Here is an 11,094-nt window from a genome sequence, read left to right as displayed (position 1 = left end):
CTTGTGAGCAGCAGCGAGAGAAGTGCCGGGGACCAGAGCTTCGCCGGATGGCTTCTTTCTTGTGGGGTGACCGCCCCACGTTGCACCTCTGCTTTAAGGATGGGGCTTCTTAACCCCACGGTTTGCCAGTGGGGGTGTGTTAGTGGCCCCTGAAGCCGGCAGGGAGGGGCTGCAGGAGGCGTTTTCGCTTATTTCGGATAATCTGAGCGAAGCGAGGGCTCGGATCATCCCGCACCTATTTCTGAGAGCGGAACCGGGCTGCGAGGCGGAGGTGGCCCGCGGGAGGCCGGCAGCGGCGGGCCGGAGCCCCCAGCCACGAGTGTGTGTGCAACCGCGAGGGGGGCGAGCGCTGCAGCCCCCGAGCCCCGGGCGGGGGTCTCCCCAGCAGGGCCGCGCCCCGCGGGGGCACCCCCAGCCCGGGGCACCCCTCCATCCTCTGCGGGCCGGTCCTGGGGGACGGGACCGGTGACCCCTCGCAGACGGAGCCCCCCAGGGCGGTGCGGGGCGGGCGGGCCCGCGTGGGGCCATGCCGGGCCCCCCCCGCCGGCGGCGGCGGGAGCAGGGCAGGGGTGAGCGGGCAGGGCGGGCCGGGCCGGGGGCTGCCTGCGGTTTGGGGCGGCGGGAGGCGGGATATCCCGGGGAGGTAGCGGGGATGTGCAGGCACACGCAGCCGCTGGCAGGCGGCCGGGGCTGCACGGCGGCGGCGGCGGCGGGCGGAGCGGCGCGGCACACGCGGCGGCAGCTCCCTCCGCAGCCCCGCGCCTCCCCAGCCCCGCCGCCGCCGCGCCGCGCCGGGCATGGCCGCCCCCCGCCGCCGCGCCCCGCGATAGCCCCACGACCCGCCGCGTCGCCGAGGTGAGCAGGGGGGCGGGGGGCAGCGTGCGGCGGGGACCGGCAGCCCCCCCCGGACACCACCACCCCCCCCCGGCCGCCGCCGCCGCCCCGGCCGCAGGGGACCGGCGGGGCCGGGGCGGTGCGGGGCTCCGCGGAGCGTCCCCTCCCGCCGGCCGGGGGGTGGGGGGAAGGTGGGCACCCCTGTGGCCGTGCCCCTCTGGGGGGCACTGGGGGCTCGGGGTGGTCCCAAAGCCGCGGGGGGGGGGGGGGGGGGCGGGCAGGAGGGGCGAGGCGCAGCGGCGAGGCATCCTCTGGGTTCCCACCCCTGCCCCCGGACCCCCAGCCCGGAGGGGTCCCTGATAGCCGCCAGTCTAGGGGGCAGTGCCTGATAGCCCCCCTCCCGGGGTTGTCCCTGGTAGCCCCCAACCGTAGGAAGGTCCCTAATACCCCCGAGGGGCAGGTTAATAGCTCCCGGGGGCATCCTTAATAGCCCGCAGCCCCTGGGGGGCTGGTAGCCCCCAACCCAGCCAGGCCGTAGCGGAGGAGTAGGACGGAGGGAGCTCCCTCCCGTGTCCCTGTGACCCAAAGCCAGGCCTGCCCGGGTGCCGCTTGCAGCTCCCTCGGGCACCGGCTGCCCCCCAGGATACCCCCAGCCCTTTGCCGGGGTCCAGGGCAGCCCCTGGGTGGGCGCTGGGAGCAGCACCCGTGGGGCAGCTATGTCAGGAGGTCTGAGAGGCTGCGCCTCGAGTGAGGAGGCTGTGGGGAGCAGTGGGAGAAATGACCTTTGCAATGACATGTGGTCGGAGGTTGAGCTCCTCACAGCCTTGAAGGAACAGGATACCAACCGTTCAGCCCTAAATTATTTTATAAGTTTCATAGGAATTGCTTCACCCTCCCCTGAAATGCAGCAGCTGTTTGCTACTGCCCAGCATGTCAGCATTTTGGGGCAGGAGGCAAAGGAGGGTCCTGCGAGTATGGTGACAAGGGGACCGTGGGGAGGGAGGATGCAGCAGTCTGCGCTGGGATTTGGCTGGGGCAGTGACAGGAACATCCTGTAGCCCCTCTGAAAATACTGCATCCTTCGCAGGTGATGGTTTGTTTGCTGGAGAGATGCTTCGAGCAACATCATTGCTTTTTGTGGGCTATTCTGTCTGGTCCAGGCAGGTGAAGCAGGGACCCCAACACCTCTTCCTGCAATGCAAGTGTATGTGTGTGCATGGGGGGGAGGACTTCTGTCCCCATCTGAGAAGCCTTTCATGCAACTATTGACCCAACACAAACTTCCCGAGCTAAAGAGTCCAGCTGAAAGTGGAATGGCCCCTGTCCATCACACCCATGCAGCTGGATGGAGTCTGCTCCATACCTTCACCACTCTCCTAGCAGAAGTTTAACCCCTCCCATCTCATTATAGTAATATATTTATGATATCACCCTCGAATTTCCTGCCCTTAACAACCCCAGAAGGCTGGGAGGGAATGAAGCATTTTTGGAAAGTATTTAATGTTACTTCAAGAGGGCAGGAGGCAGTCGGAAAATAGATGGGTGCAGGAACTCTGGGCTGACGGGGCTCTCTGCAGGACAGCCGAGGAAAAGGACCGCACCTAGCAAGACGTGGGTGTTTGCATTTCCTACCTGGGGCTGCAGCCCCGGTCTAGTGCCTATTGCTTCACTCCCTTGCTTGGAAAATGAAATAGGGCTGTTGCTTACTGCCTGCTCGTCTGCTAGATCTACTTGACTCCTTGCCCTCCTGAAGGGCTTGAAAAGCAGCCTGGGCGCTGCAAAAAGACTCAGCCCAACTATTCATTGGATCATGCACTGCAGGGACCTTGCTTAGCATGAAGCTGAAGCTCCCCAGACCTAGGGAGGGAAGATTAAGGTCCCCACAACTGGACTGGTGTTTCTGGAGGCTTCTGCTCTCTTGACAGCAGCTAGCAGGGGCAGGTGCTCCAAGACGCGGTGTAACAGCCTGAGCTATTACACGCTCGGGACTGAGTGTGTGCACTCAGTTCTCCCATTCAGGCATTTTAAAAGGCTTTTTGACTCTTAGTGCTCCAATGTTGCCTTAGAGGAAGGAGTCTGGAAGGACAGAGAGGAGTGCAGTGACAAGTCCGTACAAAACTGGATATTTCAACTCAAAACTCCCGGGTAGCAGAGAGGAAGGGATGCGTGAAGTGAAGCTGCAGTGTCAGCCAGGGGATTTTTCTGAGCTTACTCTTTTTCTCTCTGTAGGTGTTCATCTCGGTGGGGCCACGCTGACCATGCTCAGGAGCTTCTGTCTCCAGCTCATGTCCTTGGTTTGGATCCTCTTGGCCCATCACCAGCTTGCCCAAGGTGAGTCTCTGTAGACATGGGTCCTTCTCTCTTATATCCATCTTTCCAAACCTGTCCTTGGCATTGCTGAAGCCTCCTCAGTTCTCCATCCAAAACAGAGCTGGCCTGACCCGGAAGACCAGAAAATGCTGCTCAGTCATTCGGCGCCTGGGGGGTGACTGGTGGCAACCACAGAGACCCCTGCTGTGGTGCTCATGGGGGTGGCAGTGCCTGAGCAGACCGGCAGTGAGAGGTCCCGCTGCTCTGTCTCTCACAGTTAGGGTGAATGGGTCGCTGAACCAATGACCCTGTTCAGAGAGGCACAGTGAAGGGGGAAGAAGATCCCAAAACTGAATGGCTAATCCTGGATCCTGTGAGACAAAATCCCTTCCCAAAGATTAGTTTGCTCTCCCCCTGCTCTGGATAAGCGATGAATTCCCAAAGCCATCTGCCAGGAGAGATGGTTACAAATAGGAAAGGCAACAATACCCAGGCTTGGGCTGAGCAGTCCCAGGATGCTGCTCCAGCTCCATGGTGGCTTGTTTTGGGAGGCTCTTATACTGAGCAGTGGGACCTGCTGCCTCACTGCAGCAAAAATGCATGCATGGGGGATTTCTCCCCCTGCTCGCTTCCTAGGCAGCATATCACACAGCTTGGAGAAAGCGGCGTGGGGGCTTTAATTTGCCCTGGTCTGGGATGAGGGGGCTTAGTCAGGTAAGGGTGTTCATCTCCTGGGCCTGGCCTGGGATCACGCTGGGCTCCTGGAGAAACCCCCTGCCTCCTGACATTTGCTCTACTGCCCATGGAGCCAGAGCGAGCCAGCTCCCCGTGGGGCTAAGACGCAAGCAAGTGATGGGGGAGAGGGGAAGGTGGAGATGAAAGGGGACACCTGGCTGGAGAAAGCAGGCCAGCGCCGGGCGGAGGATGAGGAGTGGCACGGCGAGGCCATGGCTCAGTTACAGCTTCTGTGGCCTTTAAATAAATAAACAGAACTGGATACCTGGCCCCATGCAATTGCCAGCCCTGCCTCCCCACGCCGGAGGGGGAGTGCTGGCAGCTGGGTCTTGGCGGCGGGCAGGAGCCCCAGCCAGACCGCTCCGTGCCAATAGCTGTCTCTGGGGATGGGGACATCCTGGGAGATAAAGAGGAGCCATTCTTTCCATTTTCATCCTTGGTCCCTTTGTGCCCCTCGCAGTACCTGGCCCTGAGCTTTCCCACCATACTTGCTGCACGACTGTGGGACCTAGGTCCCAGGTGGGTCAGGTCCTATTACACAGGTTGCCGAAATGCACGGGCAACCCCAGCTCTTGCCCAGAAGGGCCCGAAGTCTAAGGGAAGCAGCAGAGAGAGGGTGGGGAAGATGATCAGAGACCGGGTAGTTTTGAAGCAGGGTCCCATTTCTCAATAAAGGCAGTGTTACTGCTGCTTCGGTGACTGGGAAATGCTCATCTCTCGTGTGGCATCCAGCCATTGAAAGGAAGGTCCCCACCTTACAGTTCTGGGGAAGGGCAGGCTGAGCACTTAGGAAGGTAAAAAAAGCCGTGAGCCAGCATGGCCATGGGCAGATCTGGAGCCATCATCTATGGTCTCTGCTTAACCCGACTCCACCCGTCTCCTGCCTTGTAGGTGATGACTGCAGCGAGCGCTGTAATCTTGCCCACGGCTGCTGTGACCAGGATGGGAAGTGCAGGTACAGCTTGTCCTTGGCTCTCTGCTCCTGCTGCCCCTGACCGTAACTGCTCTCCCTCCCTTGATGCTGTGTCCCTGGTGCCTACACCCCTGCCCCGAGTTAAGAGCCTCCTCCTCTGCTCACCCACTCCTGGAACTGATGACTCTGCTCTCTTTTTACCTGGCACCCTCTGGAGTGGGAGATTTTGATCCCTCAACCTCTTGCTGGTTCCCTCCAGCCTTTGCTCCAGTGCTTCCAGGGTCCCCCCCACCACACACTGACCGATGTTGTTCTGCTGAGCCCTTTTTGTCTAGATGGGAGCTTAGGACAGCCTAGCCATGACTGGGTGATGGGAGGCAGCCTTCAGGCTCAGATACGGTGGGGAAAGTCATCAGGCAGCAGGGCAGGCTTGGGGGTCAGCCAGCTTGCTTGGCCTCCTCACTGGTTGAGGTGAGGATGCTCTCCCTGGAGGCATGGAAGAGAAGAGCTGCCAGCGTGCACATAAATGTCTGAGAGCATCACGGGTCCCCTCTCAGAAGCCTGGGCTACGGTGGGGATCTCCAGGTGTTTTCATAAAGGGCTCACCAGCAAGCTGGGGGCTACCGCAGCAGAAGTGCGTGCATGATCCCTGACATCCCAGCTCCAGCTGGTGCCCAGATCCCGCAGGGGCAAAGCTCAGAGCCTGACCCCGCGCTTCAGCCTGAGAAGCAACCACATGGCTGCCCTTGGCTGCCATGGTCCCGGACACTGCCTCTCGTCCCACTGTAGGGTCACCTGGAGCCCCCATCCTGCAGGGCAGCCCCGGGAGGAAAAGGCTGCTTTGGGCTGGCCCAGACACCTGTGCTGCAAGGGGACAGACTGCCCACCGCCGCCCTGTTCTCCTCGCCGGGGCATGCTCAGCCCCCTTTCACAGCACAGCCTCCAGCGTCACACCACACCTGGGCCACTCGTTCTCACCTAATGGAGCAGACTTGGCCTGGTGGTGACCATAACCACACTGACCACTGCATCAGGGAGCGTCCAGCTCTGGTTTTGCTGGGCCCTTGGTTGCAGCTGCAAAGAGCTCGCTCCTCCCTGAGCCCTTTTGGCAGCTGTGGCTGGTCGGGGGAGCTCGGTGCTGCGAAGCCCCGGCCAGAGATGCCACACTTCTCCATGTGGCAGGTGGCCCAGCTGCAGGTCTTTCTGGTGGAGGCACACGTGAGTTGCTGCTCCAGATTTCAAGCCTCCAGAGCATTTGCTGAACCCTTCAGCAGCTTGGCACTACCTCATTGAAATCGCCCCAAACTCAGGGAGACTTGGCTGCTTACCTGGCCCCCTCCCTGGCAATTTTTAGGTTGGTCATCTCCCTTTTAGAGAAGGGGAAGAGTTGATGGCGCCTGCTCCCTGTGGGTACTGGGGGGTAGGGGTGCCCACAGCCCTCTAAGCTCATGGCTGTCCAGCTATGAATGCATTTCCCCAGACTCTATCAGGCATATAGTATTGCCTCCATTCCCATCAAAAAAGCCTCTAATTAACATATATATTTATTTTTTAAGCATTTTCCTCATCTCTTTGGAACAATCTGCAGTGACAATAGCCAGTCCAGGTGTGAAGGTGCAGCTTTGGACCAGCCTGGCAAAGCTGCAGTCACCGCACATCGTGCTGAAATGAGCGCCAGACATGAAAATAAACCCCCTTGCTTACTCTAGAGACCACGTTGTTTTTGTTAGGTGTAATTTTGTGCTGTTTTGAGTATAGCTTTTGTTGTGGCTGGTGCCACCTCCACTCAACTCTCATCTAGTTATCGCTTGCTTTCCCCCTCGGAGCTGGCAGGTCTGAGGGAAGCCACTGGAGCAATGCAGCTTGGCTTTACTTAGCCGTTGCCACTGCCCCACTCTTTTGGGGCCAGAAGGCTTGTTGGGTGCTGCAGGTTTTCCCATCATACCGCCCTTGTGAGCTGGCTGATAAGTCTATTCCATATGCCAGTCATGGCAAGCAATGTTTCGCAGCTGGATTATGGTGCACTTCAGACACAAAATGACACGTTATAATGCAAAGGGGTGCAATGAAACACATGGGCCTCAGGGGCCTCTTGTCCATTTCCCTCAAAGAGTTCAGGGTTAGGGATGGGGCTTTTTTCTCTGCCCGTCAGACTGGCTGTGCGATGAGGGAAGCGCAGGAATTGCTGAGCTAATGCAGTGGTGTATACAGAGCAGTCAGCTGGAGGAAAGCAGTGGGACGTGGGCACTAAAAGCGAAGCTGCTGAGCTTTTGTTTCTGCCCTCTCACCCTCCCTGGCTGCAGAGGGTGAGTCTGCTCTCGCTGTGTCTGCTTGCTTCCTTGGAAGGATGAGATGCTGGTACTGACCTCCTCTGGAGGAGGGAGCCAGCAGCTTCATGGGGGGCTTTGGGAGGGTTTCCCAGCACCGCTATATCTGTGGGAACCCTGCACAGCAAGCAGACAGCTTTTCTGCAGCCCCTGCTTGGGTTTTATCATGCTGCCATGCCCTCTCCTCCTGCAGGTGCGACCCAGGCTGGGAGGGCGAGTACTGCGAGGAGTGCGTGCGTATGCCGGGGTGCCTCCACGGGACGTGCCACCAGCCTTGGCAGTGCATCTGTCACACCGGCTGGGCCGGCAAGTTCTGTGACAAAGGTGAGTTGCGGCTGGACATCCCAGCCTCTGGTGCTGAGGGCAGAAGCCCAGCACACCCTGCATGGACGGGTGAGTCAGCATAGCCAGAAGCCACCCGGGTGATGCCGCTTGGGCTGCCTGGGAGATGGGATGTTGCCTGGCTGCCACAGCTGGGACCGTCCCCTTCCTGCAGAAGAGGTCAGGCTGCTGGCACCTGCTCCCTGGTTGCACGGCAAGAGCTGCCACGACACTGGCCAGCCTCAGGAAATGGAGAAGATGAACTCATTGCCTTTCCCACGCTGCAGCTGGGCTCCAGGCAGCACCTCCTGCTTCCCCCAGGGCTTCCTGCCTTCAGCAGGTGGCTGGTGGATTCCCCTCCTCTGGCCTCAGAGGCTCCTCTGTGCCACAGGGTCTGCACTGGCCGGCCAGATGGCATGCACAGCATCTTCATGTCATGCAGATTTGCAGGACAGTTTGCTTTCTCTGCACCCCTAAGCCTGTGCATTTTGCAGACTGTAGCTGGGAGGCACGACATAGGCACTGCACTTCTATTGCTGCAGGTGCCCATTGGAGGGGAGGAGGGAGAAGCTCCTGCCATTTCTCCATCCCCACTGGGTTTGACAGGCAGTGTTCAAACTGAATTGGCCATATAGCCCCTCTTTTCTTACTAATTCCCACCTTTTTCTTTCCCCTCAGACATACACATCTGCAAACACCAGTCCCCATGCCAGAACGGGGCTCAGTGCATCTACGATCGAGATGGGGAATATTCCTGCCTGTGTCCAGAAGGCTTCCACGGGAAGGACTGTGAGATGAAGATGGGGCCATGTGAGAAGGCAGGGTGAGGCATGGCAGTGAGATTACAGACAGCATTAGCTTTGGGTCACGCACTGCCAAGCGGTGGCCCAGCTTGGCTCATTATCTGTGGATTTCCATGCACTAATGGAGTTAAGCCAAAACCATCTTTGTCTTTAGTTTAGCTGTGTGCACTGCACAGTCCTACCAGGGCAAGGTGTTTGTTGCGATCTGAACAGATTCCCAACCCTTGCTGCTGTAGGTGTGATGAGCTGACACCCGTCATGCCTTTGGGGAGCATCAGGAGGGCATGTTTCCCATTCAGATCATATGGCTGAAGACCCTCCCTGATGGGTGGTGGGTCCATGCACAGCCACAGCCTTTGAGGAGGTCCCACAGCCCCTCACTTGGGGAGGTGGAAACTCTTGCCCCGTCTTCTCCTTGAGATAGCTGCCCCCATGGAGAGAGCCAGTGCTGGACCCACTGGCCATGCAAGCAGCTGTATGCATTTACCTCCCTGGGGCAGGTAAAGTTGCTTGCTCTCCAGGGCCATGACCCATCCTTGCTCTCTCCATGCAGGTCTCCGTGCAAGAACGGAGGGCAGTGTCAAGACGAAAATGGCTTTGCCAGCAACTTCACCTGCCGGTGCCTCGCTGGCTTTGTGGGGGCTCTCTGTGAGAACGACGTCGACGACTGCCTGATGCGTCCGTGTGCCAATGGTGCCACCTGCCACGATGGGATCAACCGCTTCTCCTGCCAGTGCCAGGTGGGCTTCGAAGGGCGTTTCTGCACCATCAACATCAACGACTGCGCCAGCCAGCCGTGCAAAAACGGGGCGAAGTGCTATGACCGCATCAATGACTATGACTGCTTGTGTCCCGACCGTTTCACTGGCAAAACCTGCGAGATCTCCGTCCCCGAGCCCACCTGGGCTCCCCCCTACCATCCTGCAAACCATGAGAACGGCGGGGGCATGAAAAGCACCACCAGTGAGATGCCAGGGGTGACGCAGCTGGAGCCTGTTAGGACCGCGGTCATGGGGCGGCGCGTGGCCAACCACAGCGAGAAAGAGCCGGGGGGAGGGTTGTTGAAAATCTCTGTGAAGGAAGTGGTAACCCAAAGGGACTCGGGGCTGAGCGAAGCCCAGCTGGTGACAGTGCTGGTGTTCGGGGTGCTGACGGCGGTGCTGGTCCTCATCACCGTCCTGCTAATCTTGAGGAACTGGCAGAGGGGCCGTCAGAGGTCGAACTGGTGCCAAAGCCCTTCTCAGGCTGCAAGGAAGCTCCAAGACCAGGAGTGTCAGGTGGGCATGCTCCACACCGTCCTGATTGAGCCCAGGAAGACGACGGAGCTGTGAGCTGTGAGGACTCTGAGCCGGGCCCTGGCAGGTCATCGTGCTGGCAAACCCCTCGAACTGCACCCTGGGGAGCTGCGCTGGCACAAGCCAGGCAACGGGGAAGGGCCCCCAGGGCAGCAAACGTGTCAACGAAACCCCTGGGCATCGAGTATTGGTGTGATGGCCCCGCCTGGGTCTGAGCTGTCTCTCGCCCAGCCGGCACAGCCGGCACCCACAGGCATCTGAAAACAGGGCTGTGTTGGGCCAGCCCTGCAGGGGAGTGGCGATGTGCTGCTTGCAGCAGCCCACGCCATGCAGTGCCGGTATCGTCTGACACGAGCTCTCAGAAACAGAATGGGTAGTGCTGAGGAGGGCACGGCCTTCTTGCAAGCCCAAATTCTGCCAGGCCCTTTGTAACTCCTCTCTGTGACTACTGGAAGGGGTTTTGTCCTTGTTTCCGCTGGTGTTGGGATATTTCTTCTGGGGCCTTTGGGACGGTCGTGGCTGCACTGGCCTCCCTGCCCCAGTATTGGATAGGGTGGCTCCCGGCTGTTTCTGGAGGCTGTTGTTTCAGATGCCATGTCCCTAGGGAGCGAGCAAACACCCTTCCTCCCTGGCCTTGTGGTTCCGTGAGCCAGTTTAAAGAGACTCTGGAGATCATCTGGGGTCTCCTCACACCCTTCTTCTGCCCTGGGTGATGCCCCCTCCTCTTGCTGTCAGACTTGGGGTTACAAATACATTCTGTACTTTCCTCCTGATGATCCAGGGGTCTTCTCCCCTCACTTACCAAGCCGTCCTTTCTGGTCTGGCCACAAACGACCAAGCTCCTTCCCCTCTCCAGCATGCACCTCTGTCTCACCATCTGCTGACAAGGAGGAACATGGCCTGCTCCGCTCTGGGGTCCTCTGGGCCTGAGCTGGTCCTTCTCATATGCCCTCACAGGTGAAACTGGAGATGGACAAGGCTGGAGACCTGCTGTGGCTGGTTTGGAGCAATGCAAGATCCAGATCCTCCCTTCCTCTCCCAGTCACTCCGAGGCAGGCAGCTGGCACTAACCTCAAATCAGCCATTGTAGCGCTTCTTGATACAACAAAGGCTAAGCTTCCCACAGTGGATGTGAGGACAGGCTACTGAGCCTGGGGTGACCATAGGAAGCAGATAAAATACTGCCTTCTCCACCATTGCTAAAGCATGGCTAAGAGGCAGTAGATGGCCAGGTCACTTAGCCTTTGTACTAGGTCTGCTCCTGCCTGCGCTGGTCCGGTGTGCAGCAATCAATGTCTCTCTGCCAGGGCCAGGGTTTTCTGTGCCTCCTCATGGGCATGGAGGGCTAACCAGTGGGGTAAAAAACCCCACAACCCAAACCCTACTACTCGCCTGTAGGGTTGCAAAGCTGGGTTCAAGATGGCATGAAGAGAGCAGACAGAGGAGTGAGCACTCAGACAGGAGAGAGACCTGGGAGAGGGGACTGGGGCTTCATCAGAAAGATTATTTTTTTAATACATGGATGGATGATGTACCTTTATCAAATAAAACAAATA

The 11,094-nt window shown here is 59.0% G+C and overlaps 1 protein-coding gene across 1 annotated transcript; it reads left to right on the top strand.

Moving 5' to 3' along the window:
- Positions 1-727: 727 nt before the first annotated feature.
- On the top strand, positions 728-11,057 carry DLK2 (delta like non-canonical Notch ligand 2). Its single transcript, XM_072858159.1, has 6 exons — positions 728-855; positions 3,064-3,165; positions 4,771-4,834; positions 7,313-7,443; positions 8,119-8,263; positions 8,797-11,057. Exons 2-6 carry the CDS (start codon positions 3,093-3,095, stop codon positions 9,572-9,574), a joined length of 1,191 nt encoding a protein of 396 aa, XP_072714260.1. The 5' UTR covers positions 728-855; positions 3,064-3,092; the 3' UTR covers positions 9,575-11,057.
- Positions 11,058-11,094: the final 37 nt, after the last annotated feature.

This window comes from Ciconia boyciana, chromosome 3, assembly GCF_034638445.1.
Source record: "Ciconia boyciana chromosome 3, ASM3463844v1, whole genome shotgun sequence".
Taxonomy (NCBI): domain Eukaryota; kingdom Metazoa; phylum Chordata; class Aves; order Ciconiiformes; family Ciconiidae; genus Ciconia; species Ciconia boyciana.
Note: the sequence above shows the minus strand (reverse complement) of the source record. Positions and strands in the feature narration are given on the sequence as shown.

Bases quoted from the DNA above. Each gene is read 5' to 3' on its own strand.
- DLK2 (XM_072858159.1), top strand. From the start codon at position 3,093: ATGCTCAGGAGCTTCTGTCTCCAGCTCATGTCCTTGGTTTGGATCCTC. The intron at 3,166-4,770 runs GTGAGTCTCTGT...CCTGCCTTGTAG, and splicing joins CCATCACCAGCTTGCCCAAG to GTGATGACTGCAGCGAGCGC. The intron at 4,835-7,312 runs GTACAGCTTGTC...CTCCTCCTGCAG, and splicing joins GACCAGGATGGGAAGTGCAG to GTGCGACCCAGGCTGGGAGG.